Source organism: Scophthalmus maximus, chromosome 16 (assembly GCF_022379125.1).
Source record: "Scophthalmus maximus strain ysfricsl-2021 chromosome 16, ASM2237912v1, whole genome shotgun sequence".
NCBI classification, from domain to species: Eukaryota; Metazoa; Chordata; class Actinopteri; order Pleuronectiformes; family Scophthalmidae; genus Scophthalmus; species Scophthalmus maximus.
This window is the reverse complement of record NC_061530.1, coordinates 17,971,079-17,991,528: the sequence shown is the minus strand read 5'-3', so window position 1 is coordinate 17,991,528 and position 20,450 is coordinate 17,971,079. Positions and strand designations below refer to the sequence as shown.

The 20,450-nt window shown below is 45.6% G+C and overlaps 1 protein-coding gene across 40 annotated transcripts in view; it reads left to right on the top strand.

The window, feature by feature from the left end:
- The window catches only part of LOC118287957 (ankyrin-3), a 111,249-nt gene that overhangs the window by 52,217 nt on the left and 38,582 nt on the right, over positions 1 to 20,450 (top strand). For 27 of the 40 annotated variants that reach the window (XM_035613636.2, XM_035613630.2, XM_035613653.2 and 24 more), the window contains exons 5-25: positions 410 to 508; positions 3,213 to 3,398; positions 4,344 to 4,367; positions 6,149 to 6,247; positions 7,159 to 7,257; positions 7,625 to 7,723; positions 7,876 to 8,073; positions 8,858 to 8,956; positions 9,372 to 9,470; positions 10,463 to 10,561; positions 10,675 to 10,872; positions 12,190 to 12,288; positions 12,498 to 12,596; positions 13,914 to 14,111; positions 14,266 to 14,364; positions 15,020 to 15,118; positions 15,275 to 15,373; positions 15,486 to 15,581; positions 15,834 to 15,906; positions 16,330 to 16,389; positions 18,050 to 18,085. In XM_035613636.2, coding sequence (XP_035469529.2) covers positions 410 to 508; positions 3,213 to 3,398; positions 4,344 to 4,367; positions 6,149 to 6,247; positions 7,159 to 7,257; positions 7,625 to 7,723; positions 7,876 to 8,073; positions 8,858 to 8,956; positions 9,372 to 9,470; positions 10,463 to 10,561; positions 10,675 to 10,872; positions 12,190 to 12,288; positions 12,498 to 12,596; positions 13,914 to 14,111; positions 14,266 to 14,364; positions 15,020 to 15,118; positions 15,275 to 15,373; positions 15,486 to 15,581; positions 15,834 to 15,906; positions 16,330 to 16,389; positions 18,050 to 18,085 — 2,257 coding nt within the window. The remainder of the gene's footprint in view (positions 1 to 409; positions 509 to 3,212; positions 3,399 to 4,343; positions 4,368 to 6,148; positions 6,248 to 7,158; positions 7,258 to 7,624; positions 7,724 to 7,875; positions 8,074 to 8,857; positions 8,957 to 9,371; positions 9,471 to 10,462; positions 10,562 to 10,674; positions 10,873 to 12,189; positions 12,289 to 12,497; positions 12,597 to 13,913; positions 14,112 to 14,265; positions 14,365 to 15,019; positions 15,119 to 15,274; positions 15,374 to 15,485; positions 15,582 to 15,833; positions 15,907 to 16,329; positions 16,390 to 18,049; positions 18,086 to 20,450) is intronic. The other 13 variants (XM_035613644.2, XM_035613642.2, XM_035613665.2 and 10 more) reach the window with 8 other exon arrangements.

Here is a 20,450-nt window from a genome sequence, read left to right as displayed (position 1 = left end):
CTGCAGTGCTGCCTGGCCCCGTGGCCCATATTCGGGAGCCAAGACACACACACACACACACACACACACACACACACACACACACACACACACAGTCCTCTTCAACTCCAGCTCCAGATCAGTTCTTATCTGTGCTCTTGTCAGGTGTGAGGTATGTACGGAGGTGACAGTATGTCCTCCATGATCAGGACCAGTTCGTCCATATGCAGCTGTAGAGGACAAAAAAAAAAACCCTGTCCCTTGTAAATTACACGTATAATACATACGAAACCCTTTCAGATTCAGGCTGTTTAGTCTCGGATGTGAGCTCCGGATTGTTTTAAAAACACAGACCAGTGCAATGATGGTGATGATGATGATGGTGATGATGATGATGATTGCAGGTCTCAACCAGTGTTTTCTTTTCCAGAATGGCTTCACGCCGCTGTACATGGCGGCGCAGGAGAACCACATGGTCGTGGTGCAGTTCCTATTGGACCACGGCTCCAGTCAGAGCATCGCCACTGAGGTAAATAAACGCTCACGCGCAAACCAAAACAGACGAAATGCTGTGACCTATACACTTAGCGCCTGTTTGCACACACACACTCATGATCCCCTCACAGCGTCTGATAGCCACCCTTCATCCCAACCCCTCAGTTAGCCTCCCTGTAATTACACCGCAGCCACGGGACCCACGGACTCTCGGTCGCAAATGGTAAATAGGCGCCTGCTGCCACCGGAGGCTCATTTAGCAGACGAAAAGCAGAACAACGCACATTGTCATTGTCTACTGCGATGTGAAAATATCCAGAGTTGTTGTTTTTCATAGATTCATCTGTTGAATAAGTGGTGAAGAGATTGAGGAGCAGTGTGGCGGCCGACCGCTGAACTCATCTTCAGTTTGGTCAAACCACAACATCTAGACTAGGTTTATGCTTAATATTTAACATTTCAATTGCATTTAAAATGTCCATCCATTTGGTTTGCACAGATTTAACATCGAAAAACGAATAAACTTAATGTAGGTCGCTCAAAAATGAATGAAATGTATGTAAAAGTCCAAATTGACCCAATGTGTTTTAAATGCACAATTACCAGATTTATGTATTTATAACAATTAGTCTAATTTCTTTTCAATTTCGTAAGCCAATGTGTTTTATGTCACGTTAAAGACGCAGCAGGTAACTTTAGTGCCCCCTAGTGGTTCCAGGTTCTCGTCTTGGTCACAGCAGTGGCTGACTCAGTTCCTTTGTGCCGTAAATCGAGTCATTTTTTTTAACATCATAATGACAAGTTTAAGCCAAAAAGTTATTTTCAACTTTAAATGAGGCCTAAATATTCTTGGGGAGTGAACTCGCTCCCCTACTTCTACAAAACACAACGTCTTCTCTCTTCTTTTTCTCACTGCGCCGGATTCTCTGTGGTGATAGTCAGTGAGAGCTCGTGTCACAACAAAGTGACAGGGTCGTGCTTTTTATGAATATTTTTCAGGGACGTGACTTTCACTTCCCCTGTTTCAGCTGAAGAACATTGCAGCGGCGGTGACGCACCTGTCTTTTGTTTTTCTGAAGCTGCATCCATTTTCACTTTGTGTCTCAGTGTGGAGTTTACAGACCCTCCTCCTTGACAACAGCCCGTGGCAGCGCCTCTACTTCTTCCCCCTCATTTCATCATCTCGTCTCCCCGCTCGTATTTCCTCCCCCTCCATCATTCCTGCTTTTCGTCTCCTCTCTCCCCGTCCTCCCTTTTCCTTCCTCCCTCCCCACAGTCTCCTCCGGTGGGAGACGGAATTAATTATTCATGCAGGGAAATATATATCCACGTTAGAAGCAACTCCCGGGGTTTAATAATTCATATTTACCCATTTCAGCATGACATGGGGCCGACATTCCTTTGTTTCGTTTTTTATGATCTTGAATCTGCATTTGATCTTTTTGTTATTGCCTATGTTGTTTTTTTCCTTGCACAAATTTACTACGAAGGCGGAAGCTATAAAAACATTAAAATGAGTAATATCCACATTTGTCCTCAATATATTCTCTATGATTACAAGCTAATGTTAAGGTTTTTTTTCTAATTTTTGAATACATTTTTGAGTCGCATTATGTCATGTTAAAAGTCTGGTTGCATGATAATCTGCCATGTCATGCGGACGTTTAACTCAAGGTTATATGTTCAAATGTGGGACTTTTACGGTTGTTTTCTGCTTTTGGACAGTAGCCAGGCTGCTGGCGCTGAGTTAGCCGTGATGCTAACGCTGCCGCTAGTTCACGCTAGAAAAGGAAGTGTACCAAGTTCTTCCTTCTCCTCCGTTATCTCCAAAGTGGCGTTGCCGACTTCCTCACGAGCACGGAGGAAAAAAGTACCTGCGTCCTCACCGGCGTCTCGCTACTGCGGCGCCTTTTTTTACGACAGCGACCAAACAGTAATACCCCCTGGAACCACTAGGGGGGGGGGGGCACCGAAGTTGTCTGTTGCGTCTTTAATTTGTCCTGTTTTCTTTTGATTGTGTTCAATTTTCTGGAGGTTTTTAGGCCGGTTGGTGCTGCAGCATTTTGCTGTGTCACTGCAGCTTCTAGACTCGAGATCAAAACCTCCCTCTCTGTGCCTCTTTGCGTCTGCTGCGGCGGCTGCTGCTTTTTTTTCCGTCGAGGTTTTTCTAGGACATGAAGCTGACGTTGTGTCGTCTCCCGCATCACCGATGGAGGAGATGAAACGCGAGGGTTGAGCTGCTGTGGGACGACTTATGACTTTGGAAATTCTTTTAAAAAAGGGCTAAATTTATGCATTTGGAGAAAAAAAGTGTGTGTGTGTGTGTGTGTGTGTGTGTGTGTGTGTGTGTGTGTGTGTGTGTGTGTGTGTGTGTGTGTGTGTGTGTGTGTGTGTGTGTGAGCTCTGCAGAGTTTCTCTACATGGGGAGGTTGTGCTTTGATGTGTGGGTGTACTGTTGCTGAGTCAGTCAGCATCCTGTGTACACAAACACACACACACACAAACACACACACACACTAAATCTCTCCTGCTGCTGCGACTAGCCCCTGCTTTGTTTCTCATTTATCCCACTGTCTGCGCGAATCAATGTCTGTCTGTGCTGCATTAGTTTGCAGTTCGGGGACGCGACTGTTTTGCTTGAAATATTATGTGAGATTTCTTTTATCTGTTGAGGCTCTCTGTAACGTCAAGTATTGCTCGGTGACGTCTGTGTCCGTTTGTGTGCCGGCCCCCCGCAGGACGGCTTCACTCCCCTGGCGGTGGCGTTGCAGCAGGGCCACGACCAGGTGGTCTCCCTCCTGCTGGAGAACGACACCAAGGGGAAGGTCCGCCTGCCGGCGCTGCACATCGCCGCGCGGAAGGACGACACCAAGGCCGCCGCCCTGCTCCTGCAGAACGACCACAACGCCGACGTGGAGTCCAAGGTACGCGGCTCTCTCTCTCTGTACGACAGGCGGCGCTGCGGTGTCAGGGCCACGACGCGTCACTCGTCGCTGGAGCAGTGTTTGCGTTAACAGTGTTCCACAGGTGCTTTGTCTCGTCTGCGGGGGGAAGTAAATGACGAGAGCAGGATGATCAATTGGAGAGTTTGATGTTGCCTTTGTGCAACAGGCAAGGTCGGCCGTTCAACCTCCATCCAGCCAGTAACAACTCTGTGTACTATAGTCCTGTGGTTCTCAACCTGGGGGTCCTGACCACCTCAGGGGTCTCAAGATAATATCTGAGGGTCGCTAGATGGGTGTGGAGAAAAAAAACATATAATAAAGTTTTTCCACAACGATGGAAAATGAATCGAAGCCATCAGGAGAGCGAGTAGCTGTAGCCTCGTCCAACCGTCTGCTGTAATGACGACCCACCAGAATAATCTGTCTGGTCAAATGAAAGGGGACGAGGGCAGGAAACGTTTTTAAAATAAAAAAGGACGTCGCTCTGGAGAAGACTTTAAATCGCAGGAGCCCCAGTGAGAAAGTGATTTTGGCTGCAATTGTCACTGGGAGCTCAGGACGGGATTGCAATTAAAGTTACTGATACAAGCGTCTCCTTTTCTTATCACTTGCCTAAAACCATGCAACAAGCGTGTATGGTAATAAAACAGACACGGACGAGGGACGACAGCGGAGGACCTCCGTCCCTCGTCCCCCGTGCCCGCCGCGCGTTTAACCTCTGCGTCCCTTTGAGTTCTTTTCATTGTGTCCGGCCTCATTTTCACGTGCTCATCCCGCAGCTTGGTGCAGCCATGGCGTTGGTGTTGTTGTTTATGTTGTTGTTGTTGTGGTGCACTAACCACCCCATTCTCTCCTCCTCCTCCTCCTCCCTCTATTCGTTTTTCTTACCCTACCGCTTCCCCCTTATCCCTTTTTCCCTTCTAGATGATGGTGAATAGAACAACAGAGGTACATCTTCTCTCCTCCCCTCTCCTCTTCTACTTCTCTTCTTCTCCTCCTCTTCTTCTCTCCTTCTCCTCTTCTTCTTCTCTTCTTCTTTCACTCATAGTCACCATTGCAAAGCCAAAGCCTTCTGTCCGCTGGCATGAAAACCTTCGATGCTGGCCCGAACGCTTTAGCTGCTTACACCGCTTAAGCCGCGCACCTTCTATTTTATTTATTTTTGTGTGTGTGTATGTTTTCTTTTTTGTAAGCCTGCATCGCATTTTCGAATTTTCTCCTTTTGTGTTTGCAGTTATTTTGCTGCTTTGGGGTAGAAATCTAATAAATAACAGTAGAATTAAAATTTAACATAAGAATGGCCAGGGCTTTCCTCTCTCGATTGTTTTCTGTAATGTCCTGTAAATACTGTATACGATTATGGCACAGTCAGTGTTAAACTCCCATCAATGCTGGTTCTATCTAGACTTTTCACTTTAAAAGCCTACGTACTGAAAAGAGTGAAAACCCAGAAACCAGCACATATAAAGCATGTTAACATATAACATATTTAATTATCAAAAGTTTTTCTTGGTGGTTTGGTCAGAAAGTGACTGGCATGTATTCGTCCCCGGTTGCCAGATCCTCCGACTCTCCCCCTCTGGATTTTGTCTTCATTTATTGTAAGCGGTTGACGTGTTTCTCTGCATCGTGTATAATTAACTCGTACTGTATAGAAGACAGTCAACATGTAGATGAATTTAAAAAATCTCTGCTTGCATCTGCAGCGTCGTTGTCCCTGGCAGTTGTTTTAATGTCTGTCAGAATATTCTGCAAGGTTATCGAGTAATCTGGTGATTATTTTGTGATCGATTTATCAATTTGTTGTTTCGTCCATGAAATGGTGAAATAATGTCGCTCGTGTTTCACCAAAGCCCAACGTGATGTTTTGTTTTGTCCACAAGATCTTCAGTTCACTGTCACAGAGGAGCAAAGAAAGCAGAGAATATTCACATTTAAGAAGCCGAGAATCAGAGAATTAAATTTAGATTAAAGTTTAATTTAATTAAACTTAAATTAATTAATCCATTATCAAAATAGTTGGTGATTCATTTAGTAGGAGATCACTAATTAATCGTTGTAGTTCTACTGTAATTTGATCCCAATCGAGTCAAAATGATGTTTGTGAGATTACTCTTTGATGCGCACACTCTTGAATTTTTTTTTCTTCTATTTTATAAGTGTTGCATTTACTCTAAGTTGTTATGACTTTTTCTGAATCTTTTTTTTTTTAAAAGCCGCCCATTAAATCTAGATTTCCTCTAACCACCACAGATGCATGTTCACCTGCTCGTCTCCTGTCGGATGAAAGCATAACGCAAAAAATTACGACCATTAATATTTACATTTCCGAGATTCACTCACTGTGCATGGTTTTCGTTCGACAGGAGCTGATTGCGCTTATCGATTTGCTCACATCACATATTGATTTTTATTCCCACTTGAAACCTGAAGAGCGTCTAGTTCTGGTGCATTCGATTGTACAGGTGTTATTGACAATGAGACCGGCGTGTGTGTGTTTATTCTAAAAGACAAATCCAGCACACACAAACTCTCAAGGCATGTTTGACCTGAGCTCCGTCTGCTGCGCTCTGTTTCGCCTGCTGTTGGCCGACCGCTGCCGTACGCGACGTCCCATCATGCTTTGCTTCGCGGCTCCTCGTCACTGCTTTTTTCCCTCTCTCGTGAACTGATTCTGTTTCTTCTTCTTCCTCCTCCCCACGTACTCGTCGGCGTCTCGTCCCTCTCAGAGCGGCTTCACTCCTCTTCACATCGCGGCTCACTACGGCAACATCAACGTAGCGACGCTGCTGCTGAACAGAGGGGCGGCCGTGGACTTCAAGGCAAGGGTAGGGTGTGTGTGCGTGTGCGTGTGCGTGTGCGTGCGAGCGTGCGTGCGTGTGTGGTGTGCAGGAAATCTAAAACTAGCACATGTAATTCTTCAGCTGTGCTTGTCACTCTGCTGGAGGAGGAACCCTGCGCCGTAGGGTCCTATAGATTGTGCCAGTGGATTCTGGGTGTTTGTTAATGTGTAAATGAAATTGTTCTCAAATAATTAATCGGTGCTTCGTGTAATTCAGCTGAGCGTATATCCCTCCGCCAAGGCCGGACAGTCCTACACACGTTTGTGTAGTTCTTATAGTAGAAATATAAAAGGAAGTGGTCTTTTTGCTGACGCTTTTGTCCACCGGGACTTACAATCATCGAGGAATGGTACAGTAGCAGAACTACACTGGGATGACCCTGGAATTGAACCCTGACCTTCTGCACCAAAGCCAGTGGTGTAACCCACTAAGCTACACCAAACATAACTATGTTTGCCATAAAACATAGTTAAAGAAAGTTCAGAACGGCAGATTGGACATTTCCTCCGGATTTCGCTCCTGAAAATGTTTTTTGTTGAAAAGCACTTTGCGGCCGCAGAGCGGAGATGATGCAGCGACACGGCAGCTCATAGACTTTACATCACACTCGACAGTCGCTGTGCCGCTTCTGGAAAATTGAGCTAGAAAAAAGGAAAAAGACCAAAGATCAGTGTTCAGTCGACAGTCCTGACATGGACATGTAACAATAATAATAATCATAATACAAAGGGATCCCGACACAGCTTCGCTGACAGCTTCTTTTTGTGCACCAGTCGACTTTTATCCGTGACTTTGCAGTATCTCACCACCATGCGAGGACGTTCCGTGATAAATATTTCACCCTTCGAATCTGAGCCGAGGCTTCTCCCCCCCCCCCCCCCCCTCTCTCTCCTCAGAACGACATCACTCCGCTGCACGTAGCCTCCAAGCGCGGCAACGGCAACATGGTGCGACTGCTGCTGGAGAGGGGCGCCAAGATCGACGCACGCACCAAGGTAGACATGCCCAAACACACACACACACGAAAATATATATATATATATGGACTTTTGACTGGCGTTGACCGATCGATTAGGTGCTGCTCTTTCATAAAGTTGTCGAAGAAGACAAAAATCAAGGCTTCGTGATGGAGGGTTCTAATGCCTCGTTGTTCTAACCGCCGCGTGTCGAAAACCAAAACTTCACACCAGCCACTCTCTTTAGAATTGTCCGTCTCCAGGGCCAAAGCCAGAGATATTTATCTTCCAGACCTTTGCACATCTTCGTCTACAAGGTGTCGGAGGCGGCTGAGGCTTTTTTCTCAACCTCACGCGATCCGTCGAGTGGAATGAAATCATGACTCTCCTCCTTGTCCTCGCGCAGGACGGTCTGACCCCGCTGCACTGCGGCGCCAGGAGCGGCCATGAGCAGGTGGTGGAGATGCTGCTGGACAGAGGAGCTCCCATACTGTCAAAGACCAAGGTGAACGTCTATCTCCTCTTTCTTCTGAATCCTTTCATTCATCCATTTGCATCTCTTCTCACACCCTCTGTCTTTAACGTTGTCCTTTATCATCTGAGGTGAGAATTTGGGACTTTGTCTTTGATTGTCTGTCCCCGTCCCCGTTCCCCCAGAACGGCCTGTCTCCGCTGCACATGGCGACGCAGGGCGACCACCTCAACTGCGTGCAGCTGCTGCTGCACCACGAGGTGCCCGTGGACGACGTGACCAACGACTACCTGACGGCGCTGCACGTCGCCGCCCACTGCGGACACTACAAGGTGGCCAAGGTCATCGTGGACAAGAAGGCCAACCCCAACGCCAAGGCGCTGGTGAGGGAACCGAATTAGGGTCAACAGAGAGTTTTGCGCTCGCAAAAGTGAAAGATCGACGTCTTGATGACTTCCTCTCGCGACCGACCAGAGATGTCTTCCTCCTCACCTCCTCCGTCGTCCCTGCTCTCCGGTTGTTGACGTAGGAAAGAAACACAAATGGTTCGAATGGGGAATGAGCCACACAGAAGAGGAGGAGGAGAGAGGAGGAGAGAGGACGCGAAGGACGCGGCCGAGGAGGCAGAGAGAGACCATCTCTGTTCTGTAATGGGAGAAGTCTGGGTGTGGTTAGAGCGCTGGGACCTCGTATGCCAGAGAGAATGGGAAGTGGAGGAGGAGAAAGAGAAGGAGAAGAAAAAAAAAGGACACGGAGAGGAAAATGAAGTCATAGGATTGAGCCAGAAAACCTCAGTCAGGAGAGTGAGACGGGGGAGGGGGGAGGGGGGGGGGGCAGAGTGTGTGAGTCGTAAAGAAAAAAGTATCTGTTTCAGCGCCGCGTACTTTTTTCTTTTTTTTCTTTTTTTCTTTTAGAGCTTACAGTAAATTATTTCCACACATGCTTTGTCTGGTCTGAATGCAGAGGGGTTGAGAGAAAGAGGAGGGGGGGCGGAGGAGAGAAGGTGCCTCTCTCTCTCTCTCTCTCTCTGTACAGTATTTTCCATGTGGAGTTCCACACACAGCTCGCACACAGACAGACAGGCGTACTGTACGCAGCTTTTGGGATTTTTGGGGGTTTCTGCACACTTTTTCAAAATGTGTTTATTCCTCTCCTCCGGTTTTTCAGAATGGCTTCACGCCCCTGCACATCGCCTGTAAGAAGAACAGGGTCAAGGTGATGGAGCTGCTCCTGAAGCATGGAGCATCCATACAGGCAGTCACCGAGGTACGCGTATGTGTGTGTGTGGGTGTTAGTGTGTGTGTGTGTGTGTGTGTGTGTGTGTGTGTGTGAGTTGTTTTTACTTTAATCAGTACAAAAAAAGTCTTGAGTAACGGCGTCTTGTTCTCTGTGATCTTCCGGGAGCGCCACGCGCGACGGAGTCGGCAAGTTTTTCCGTCTGCGCGTGTTTGGTTTTTTTTTCTTCTTCTTCATCTGGGATAAATGTGTTCTCCGCGGTCGGAAGGAAGATCTGCACTTTGCCAAACTCGAACCTCAGCAGGAAACTTTCTTTTCCGCTACATTTAACATGGTGCTTTCACAGAAAAAGAAAGTATATGTGTTTGTCTGAGTCTCTCACAACTTTGAAATCACTGTAGACCTTCGTACTTAACGGAATATTCTCCCGGCTCTGATTGTCCAGTCCGGTCTGACGCCGATCCACGTCGCAGCGTTCATGGGCCACGAAAACATCGTCCACCAGCTGATCAACCACGGGGCTTCGCCGAACACGAGCAATGTGGTGAGTTCAGGGACTTTCTCTCTTTGTTTGTGCACTGTCTTTCTTTCCTTCTTATCAGAGTAGCCGACCAATTTATCGGTCGGTCTATAAAGATCAGCGGATATTGGTATCAGCGTTTTATTTTTGCCGATATGAACATATTTTTTTTTTACAGAATTAACAATGCAGAAAATTTTACTCACTTAAAAAAAAAACACATCTATTTTCTTATTTCAAGTTCTATTCATCTGGTTGTATTTGTGTTTTCTTTTCATTCATAATTATTTAAGTTCATGGTTAATCTGTAAAATGGAGGTAATCTGAACTATTTTTTACACAGTTGGGTAGTTTTCATCTGTAGCACTGCATCATATTTTATAAAAGCATCATATGTTTTACGTGAAAAGTCGGGATTCGTAACGCAGCTAAGGTTGTCAGATAAATGTGCCGTAGTTAACGTATATGTCTTCTACATCCTGAGCCCACGTTCATACTGTACATACATCAGATGGACACAAACACAACTGCAAACGAGAGCGAGTGTGTGTGTGTTGGAGATGATCAATATTGTTTTCACCACTTGTGACAACAGAGTGTTTAAGTAGAGTTAAGTAGTGTAAGAAAGAGAGTCAGCAAACAGAAAGAAGGGGGGAAGAGTAGTGCACAGTCCACAACCCGTCAAACCCCAAGTATTTGGTCGCCCACGCCGTGTCTGTGGCCAGGTTGCCGTAGAAACGGATTATTACGGGACGTCATTATGGTGAGCGGGGCGTGGAGAGAGAAAGGGGGTCTCTCTCTCTCTCTCTCTCTCTCTCTCTCTCTCTCTCTCTCTCTCTCTCTCTCTCTCTCTTTCTCTCTCTCTCTCTCTCCCTCTCTCTCTCTCTCTCTCTCTGTCTGTACGTGTTGGCTCAAAACTTTGGAACAACTGTTAATCCCTCCCTTTGTTCCTTCCGTGTGTGTGTGTGTGTGTGTGTGTGTGTGTGTGTGTGTGTGTGTGTGGGGGTGTTGTGCAGAGGGGGGAGACAGCGCTCCACATGGCAGCGAGGGCGGGACAGTCAAACGTGGTCCAATATCTGGTCCAGAATGGAGCTCGGGTGGATGCCAAGGCCAAGGTAGACCACGTGTGAAAATCCGTCTGAAACAGAAAAAAACACATTCACAAATTTATTGTTTTTTTCTAGGAATCAATAAACAGTTCTTTCTTTTTTTTTACATTCGTCACCAGGACGACCAGACGCCGCTGCACATCTCGAGCCGCCTCGGTAAACAGGACATCGTCCAGCAGCTGCTGGCCAACGGCGCTGACCCAGACGCCACGACCAGCTCCGGGTACACGCCCCTGCACTTGGCCGCCAGGGAGGGACACCGAGACGTGGCCGCAGCGCTGCTGGACCAGGGGGCGAGTCTGGGCATCACGACCAAGGTAAATATCAAACATGTGTACACACACACACACACGATGATGAGTTTGAGTACCAGTGCTCTGGAGTGGAAGAGGAACTCACAGCTGACTTTATTTAAAGGGGCAGTAAGCGATTATTTTTGAGAAAGCTTTTCTCTGTCTGTGTCATCGTCGTTGACGACCGCTGAGTCGTAGCATCTGTCGCTAGCACGTCTCTTAGGTTGTCGGGGAGTGATGTTTACACAGTGTTGTGTGGTGCAGCCCGCACCATTTTATTTGTTTTCAATTTTTTCTTTTTTTCTTTTTCCGTGATTTTAAAAGTGTGCTGGATTAAAATCACTTACTGTCCCTTTAAGTGAACGTGGTAATAGACATGGAAATACTTTTTTCTGTTGCAATTCCAAAATAGTCCATCTTGTCAAGTGTGACCAACCAAATGAAAGTATGAACAGTAAAAGTGTTAATTATGCATCATTCATTCATTATTATCAGTGATACATCATATGAAAGTAGCATTTGTATTGTAATTGGTCAAGGTGGAACAATAACATCATAACTTCTTATCCATCCATCCATCGCCTCCATAGATGAATTCTGTAGAAATTCATTGGCCTTAAACCAGGTGGTGTGGATTATGTCAAAACTAGGGCTGGGCGATATGGCTGAAAACGGTATCACGATATGTGTTTCATATTGGTCGATATCGATAATTATTGATAATTTTTATGACCTAAGAAACACAAACACGAGCCAACGAGATGGCGCAACCAAACGTGATACTGTTAGTATCTGTTAGCACTGAGTGCCGGCGTAGCTAGACTCTTTGCTCCGGTTTCTTCCAACGTGGAAAAACAAATTATCGAAACGTTCTATCAAACGCGTTTTCTATTGATATTGATTACGTGTCTATGGCGATACATATCGTTATCGTTTTATCGCCCAACCCTAGTCAAGACACAGAACAACTCTATTATTCACTTTTTCATATTTGCCTGTGTACATACAATACACACACACACAGAGCCTGGGTCTCTCTGCTACAGAGCTCATTTTAATCTACGCTTACGTATCTGCGTTGCCTCATCGCCAAAGAATCTGATGTAACGCGCGCACAAGACGCGTCCCCACATCCACACCCCGGGGTCCACATTGTGTTTCATCATTCCCGAGTAATGAATTCTCCATGTCGTCACGACGCAACACCGCAAATGAGTCAGTTTGACTTAATCAAACACACATGTGGTTCCACGGAGCAGCCATGAAAACAAGTGTAACTTACGGTAACTAGTGATTTAAGGTTTTTTGTCTTTTATATCCCTTGTCCGCGTGTGTCTCCAGAAGGGCTTCACTCCTTTGCACGTCGCAGCGAAGTACGGCAAGATCGAGGTCGCCAACCTGCTGCTGCAGAAGAACGCTCAGGCCGACGCTGCCGGGAAGGTAAAGCGCGTCTAATCACACGATGGATCTGAGAGAGAATGATTGTTATAGAGCGACTAAGCAGGAAACAAAAAACATGCTCTCATTTCCATCTGAACCTCACAGCGTCAGATTAACTGAAGCTAAAGCGTTCACAGTTTCTCGTTCTACACTCCACTGTACAGTATGAATATATATCACCATCTAACAATGCCCGTGTGTGTGTTCAGAGTGGACTAACTCCACTGCATGTGGCAGCACACTATGATAACCAGAAGGTGGCGCTGCTCCTGCTCAACCAGGGATCCTCGCCTCACGCTGCCGCGAAGGTAAGGGTCAAAGTGTGTGTGTGTGTGTGAGTGTGTGTGAGTGTGTGTGTGTGTGTGTGTGTGTGTGTGTGTGCGTGTGTGTGTGTGTGTGTGCGCGTGTGTGTGTTTGTGAGTGTGTGTGTGTGTGTGTGCGTGTGTGTGTGTGTGTGTGTGTCGAAGGAGGTGAAATTGAATGTTCCTCTGCTGCATTGATGCACCAGAACCTCCCTCCTCTCTCTTGGCTCGGGGTGAAAGCCGGGCCTGACCTACTTTCTGTCAACCCACACGAGCAATTACACTATCGCGGAGCGCTGCTTCGCGATTGGCTGATTATGACAGCATCTATCCTGGAAGAGCTGCCAGTGGAATCAGCGATGCTTCCAGTAGCCCTTTTCGTCCCGGTAGAATATTCAATCCTGAATCTTTAAGTGGGTAAAATAAAATCCCCCTTAAGAACAAAGCCACGGCTCCGTCAAGCGAAGCAAAGATGAGCGGCGAATTGTGAACATGAAGGAAAATGAGGCCTCAAATGAATCACAATCTTAATGAGAATCACTTTCAGATATTTATCATGAAATTGCAACTTCCACCACTTTTCACTTTCGCAATTTCCACGGACTGATTTCATGTAAAGTAATAGTTCGGTACATGTGAAGCTCCTTGAAGCACCCGGGGGCATTTTACACTTTAAACAGAGTCGGCCATGTTTCTTCTTCTGTCTTTATGCTAAGCTAAGCTAACTGTCATTCTAGACTGCAAATTCGGCACACCTTTAATTTGAGTTTACGCAGTTTTTATGGGTTTACTGGTAGTTTTTCTTAAGTATAAAAAATATATATATATATATATTTATTTATTTATTTATTTTTTAATAATGGGACTCCAGTCTGATCCCACACCTAGGTCACTGATACCATGGCAACACTGTACAGTACTTCCTGTTAATATCGGTCAAAGAGCTGAAATGACGGGAGCAGTAGTTGCAATACTCAGAACATCATTATCCCCCAAACAGACATGAGACAAAGAATAATAATAATTGAAGCTACAAAAAAAATTCATTCAAACTTGGTAATCATTTTTCGACCCTATAAAATTTGAATATAATTGATCAAACCATCACGGTATAATTCCACTGAAAGTTGTTGCATGATGAATTAAAATGAGGTTTAATTCTTTGTTTTAGTGGCAAACGTTGATTATGATATGTTCTCTCCTGGACTTTAGGGGGAAAAAGACAGTTCCGAATATGTTTTATCTTCCCGACTGATTGACGCTTTTACTTGCCCGCTTGTCTGCGATTGGCCGACGGGTGTTTCTGTTTTCCTCCACACGCAGAACGGTTACACACCGCTCCACATCGCGGCCAAGAAGAACCAGATGGAGATCACCACCACGCTGCTGGAGTACGGCGCCTCCACCAACACCGTCACGCGCCAGGGGATCACCCCGCTGCACCTCGCGGCGCAGGAGGGCAACGTGGACATCGTGACGCTGCTGCTGGCCCGGGACGCTCCGGTCAACACGGGCAATAAGGTAAGAAACTACAAACACAAAACCTGTCATCTTGTTCTCAACAAGCACAAGCGTGTCTTTCCCTCTTGTGTTAAGGACCTTTATCTGCTCGTGTATTTAACTGTTTCTCTGCCTCCGTCTGTACGTGTTCAACTGTCTCCGTCTGTGTCCTCAGTCGGGTCTGACTCCGCTCCACTTGGCCGCCCAGGAGGATAAAGTCAACGTCGCCGAGGTCTTAGTCAACCAGGGAGCGACTATTGACCCTGAGACCAAGGTAACGAGACGAGTAGCTTCGTGAGGGCTAAAGAGATCATCGCTAAAGTCGTTTATCAAACTGAAATGCTGAATATTCACCGGTTCCAACTTCTCACATGTGAGGATTTGCTCCTTTTCTTCCATTTTATATTGTTTTGAAGTTTAATACCTTTGGGTTTTGGGCTGTTGGTCCAACAAAGAATCAATCTTCGGATGCCACCCACTGTCTAATTAAATTTGTATAAATCATATTTCTTTAAATCTCTAATGAAAGGAGATGATTTTTAAATATGTACCTTGACAGTGCCAGATATGTGATGTTGCTAAATGATATTGTCAGTCCAAACAAAAAGTCCCGTTAATGTTGTGTGATAACCGTCAAGTGGAGATTCTGCTATAAATATATACGTGAATAATTATAATCACTCTGAATCCAAAACGCCATGAACGTCTACGTGGACATGTCTAACGTCATGTGGTGAATTGGGGGATTAAAGAGTTAAAGCGTATCGTATCCTATCGTAAAGGTGCACTGGCGATAAAACACCGTATCCATCAAATGTGCGTTTAATGACACTGGACGACGCTCTTTGGCCCCGATGTGAGGAATCTATATTTGGAGCATCGTTTATTGGCCGGACACATGTTACAGATTCTTTTTCCTGTGTCACCAGCTCGGATACACTCCTCTTCATGTGGCCTGTCACTACGGCAACGTGAAGATGGTCAACTTCCTGCTGAAAAACCAGGCGAAGGTCAACGCCAAGACCAAGGTAACCATGATGATGTTTGTGTCCTCGTCCTTCACTGCTGAAGAGGCTTGAATGGAGATGTCCAGCGTACATTTAGCCCGAATGTGAAAGTCAACGGCCGTGGCATGAATGTATTTCGTCGTGGCTGACCTTTGCCTGTCTCCCCCTCCTCTGCAGAACGGTTACACTCCTCTGCATCAGGCCGCGCAGCAGGGACACACGCACATCATCAACCTGCTGCTGCAACACGGAGCGTCGCCCAACGAACTCACCACCGTCAGTGCACCGACACCGTTCACATCTGCACACACATCGGTTTGAATTGGGCTCATGAACTGTCTCCGGCGACATCGACTCACCTTCATTGCTTTGTGTTTCCTCGGCCCAGAACGGGAACAGCGCTCTGTCCATCGCCCGGAGGCTCGGCTACATCTCCGTGGTCGACACGCTCAAAGTGGTCACCGAGGAAACGCTGACCACTCAGGTGCGTAGGTGTCTTTCTGCAACCTCATGTTGTCTTTCTGCAACCAATTATGTTTATGCAACTATGTTGTTTTTTTAAGAAAGATGTTTGCCACCGGATTAGTTTTTTTTTCTCACGTTATGGGGGAAAGGTCGTCGATTGACGTATTTGGTAAAGAGGAAAATACGGTAATACTGCGCGTATCAGTAAAAAGGTCACAGTCAACGAATTTTTGCATCAACACATGATCAACAGCTTGTCTCCGCTCAACAGACTGTGACGGAGAAGCACAAGATGAACGTTCCAGAGACGATGAACGAGGTGCTGGACATGTCCGATGATGAAGGTGAGGATTCACTTTGCAGCTTTAAATCCACCAACACAGCTTCTCATGAGCCCTGACCTCAGATACACAATCCCACAGAGAGAGAGACAAAAACCTCAAGGTCGAGGCACAATTGGCGTTCAGGCTCGCCTTCTCGTCGTTAAATTTTGCCTCTGTCGCCAAGGAAACAAGTTATTTTGTTGGTTTTTATCATGAACCTTATTCATTTCATTTCATCATTTGACATTTTCAGTTTCACTCATGAGTTTGATTTAAGCCTTTTATTTCCACAGTTACAGTTAATTTTAAAACATAGTTTTCAATGTACGTCACGTTTTCTTTTTCAATTGTCTTTGCCTATGACTTTGTTGTAGATATGATTTTCCATATTGTTTGCTTTTCCTTTTTTTCCCTCTAACCCCCTCCTCCGTCCCAATCACACAGTTCGTAGAGCCAATGTCCCCGAAATGATCACAGAGGACTATTTATCTGATGTGGAAGAAGGTATTTTTTTTTCATCATTTTTCTCTATTGTTTCGTTCAAATCTTCAAATCCTCATTTCACTTCTTTTCTCTCACTTCATCCAAAAGCTCTTTCTGCATGTCAGTCCTCAATAAACTTTTACAGTTTCTCTTTTACTTTTCAATGAAAGTTACATTGGTGCTGTCGAGATTTATCTGCACTTCATTTAAATGAAAGTCGTTTTTTTCTCTTCTTCTTTACTTTTTTCTGATTTCTTTGTGCGATACACAATACTGTACTCGAGTACTATTAAACCGCCGCTTCCCAGCTTCGACTCTGCCGCGCTGTTTGTAAAGCCTCCAGTATTTTCCATGCACCAAAATGAAGGGAAATATGCTGGGATCCTTCCGGTTGCCATGCCAACCGTCTGCACATGGCACTAAGGAGCGTGTAACAGATTTCTTTTCTTGTGGGGAAGAGTAGACTTGCATACACACACACACACACACACACACACACACACACACACTCTTGATCCTTTTGTCTCCGGAGGCTCGTTGATGACGCATCCATGATGCATCCATTGTGGTTTCACACATTAGGGGCCAAAGCAAACACGGTGTCAGCTGCTGGTGTGTGTTCGTTCGTGTGTCTAAGTGTGTGTGTGTGTGTGTGTGTGTGTTTGTTTTCCCAGTCTGGCTCAAAGTGGCTGAATATGAACTTTATTTTACTGTCCCTCCCTAATGAGATGCAGACTGGGGGAAAAGGGGGAAAACCCGGGATTTGATATATTGATATTTTCAAGTCAATAGTTTGATTCATTGTCGCTTGACTCATCCCGTCCTCCGGTGCTCGACGGAGCGCTTTGATGGTGCAGAATAGTGGGCTTTCATTTTCAGGAGATCACATGCTTCTCGCTGTCTGAAGTTTTTATAGCTGCCTAATGTCAGCAGCCTGGGGAAATCCACGTTTCCGCAACACAAATTACACAATTTACTTTCCTGCAGTGGTTAAGGATTAGTGCGGACAGATATCATGAGATAACCACCAGGCATGCCATCGTCTCTACTAGTCAACCTCTGTATATAAAGTGATTTAAACCCAGATATATTAACATAAAGTGTGGGTTATGAATTTAAGCAATTGTCAGAATATTTGGGCGTCATCATATCGAGACCTTCTGATGAGCTTAAAGAAGATGGCGAGAAAGATGAACAGAGAATTAGAGTCTTTATATTTGGTTATGTCTTCATTGTGCTGCGAGTGTAGGATCAAATATAATCCCATGGTTCTTTGCTGTCACACTTTTGGGGGTTAGTGACGGCTAAGTCTTCCAGGTCAATGATCTGCATTACAGTTTTAAATATATTTAAGAGCAGGACATGTTTGATATCATGCTTTTCACAGGAGACATGCAGGACATGCAAGTTCATCTTTTACAGTAAGAAACAACTGAAATAAGAAGGTGGTAAAATATTTTTTTAAAGAAACGCAGAGGACCAAGGACAGAGCCCAGGGGTACTCCATTTGTTATAGAAGTCTCGTTATAGAAGGAAACACACTATTTAGGATGGAAATCACATGAGGGTCAGGGCCAGAAGTGCCAAATGTTTAACAAATTGGTCTAGGAGTATACAGTGATCATAAAATGAAAATCATAAAATGAATGGTTGAAGGTGTTTTTCTGCTTTGTTCAAACAGAGATGGATTTTGGAAATATCTGCATCAGTTATTCATGTAAGTTAAAATAAATGGTGATCTCACTGCAACTAACTCTCAATAACAAGTCTGAAGTGTTGCAGCTAAACTGTCGGAACTAAGCTCTCTGCGTCTGATCTGGTTGTGGTTGTGGTTGTGGCCTCTTGTTGTATGTTCATGTGCATGTTTGCCGTCACTCTGAAGCCGTGTGCGAGTTGTTGTTTTGGTTGTGGAGCTCTAGCGCAGTGTTCGTCTTTAATTTCTCGTCCAAAAATACACACACGGCCACACACAAGCTCACATACCAGCTGAATAACAGCAATGATTAACATCTCCGGTAACACACACACACACACACACACACACACACACACACACACAGTCCATGATCGAAATCTGAACAGACCACAGAAACCCTGTGAAGCCTTTTGTAAACTGTTATAGCCTTTTTACAAAGTTGTGAAGTTAATTAGTGTTTGATCAGCATTGATATAAAATCTGAAGCATGGGATCCTGTCAATATTCATAATGCAATAAGTTGGTTATGACATCTTGGCTAACGTTTGAGTTAAGTCTTGTGCTCACCCAAAATATTTGATCCAGTGCTGAAGCGTCTGTTTCCAGTGTTGTTTTCATGACCGGCTCTGGTTTTGCCGTTCCATAATCTAAATATAGCAAAATATGAAAGCAACACCCGTTAATTAGAAGGTTAGCCGGCCCCTTTTGTCAAATGGGAACTGATCAATACACTGTAACTGAGATAATCTTATATGTATATTTTGCATTGAGTAAGAAAGATCAAATTGAGGCTCACAATACCACGTGTCGAACATTGTGTAACGGTCTTTACTCGGACAGACTGAGAATTTTATTATTTATTATTGTCCTTTCAAGAATAGTTTACACCATATAGACTTCATATAAAGATGGACTATGCGTCACAACTCCCCCCCCCCCCCCATTGTACAAAAATACCGCCGTATATAGCATCAAATCAATATTTAACCGAACAAACTGACACTTGAACAAACACCAGTGTGATGAGAAGTGCCTAACATGACGGAAAAAGTACGTACTTTGACTTTATAGTTTGACCCATGTCCCATCTGCTAACATGGAGGCGGCGTGGGTTTTTGACCTATACTGCAGCCAACCACCAGGGGGCGATCTGGATGTTTTGTCCTCACTTTTCAGGGAGCTGTCATGTCGTCCATGTTTATACACAGACAGTCTGTGGTTTACACTGAACACAGCAGACGGGTGGTAGCAGTATTGATACACAGAAAAGCAGACAGATACTGCTGCATGGACCTCACACGGAGTTGTGACCAAAAAAAACAAAAAGTGAGTTGACTCGCAGAGGAAGCTGGAGCGGGGAGCGGAAAATCCAGGGTATCGAGGGGGTGGAAGGAGGATAAAGTTACACACTTTGACAGCGAAGAATCTACCAGAGACAAAGGAGCAGACGGACAGGTGGAGGAAGGAGAGACAAAATCGGCAAATTAAAACCACAAAATATATAATATATGTAGATTATACAGATTAAAGTGGAGGAGAGCGGATGGGATTTACAGTAAACTGCATCGGTATAGAGTTGGGATGTTGGGACAACTTGGCCTGAGTCACACACCCACTTTACTATTTCTGTCCTGCTGCGAGAACTAGGTGTCTGTTCAGAAACACTCTCTCACACACACACACACACACACACACACACACACACACACACACACACACACACAGTGGATAATCCTAGAGCGGGGTGGGTAGGCGGGAGAAAGCTGATCTGTTTGTGTGAGCGCCGGGCGGTGAAAGAGGGATAGACAGTGTGTTGCAAGTGGAGGGAGAGAGAGAGAGAGAGAGAGAGAGAGAGAGTTGAAGGGAGGTTACAAGTTGAAAAAAAAGTTAATTAGTTCGGGGTGAAGTCCTGCAGAAGTGGACGGCCGGCTGAATGAAGTGCTTTAAAGCGGGAGGTGAGTGAGTCGCGGCTCGCCCAGGAGGGGTTCGCATGGTTCTCTTTTTGAGAAGGCATCCCGGAGAATGGGGCTGGAATGTCGCCAGATTGGGGCTGTAAAGTATACGTGTGTGTGTGTGTGTGTGTGTGTGTGTGTGTGTGTGTGTGTGTGTGTGAGAGAGAGAGAGAGAGAGAGTTTTGGGGGGAGGGGTGCTGAAGCAGCAGGGGGTGAGGGGACAGGGCGGAATGGGGTGCTGGTGGGGTCTCCGGTGCTTTTGTGGTTGCTGGAATGCCTTTCCTCTTATTCCCCTCCGTTTCTCCGCCTGCGTGCACTTGTTCTCCCAATCCCCCCCCCCTTTTTAACTCCACCTCTCGCCCCCCTTCCTCTCGTTGAACTCTGCGGTCACCGGTTCCGCAGTAGGCTTGGATCTACAGTAGCTACACCTCAAG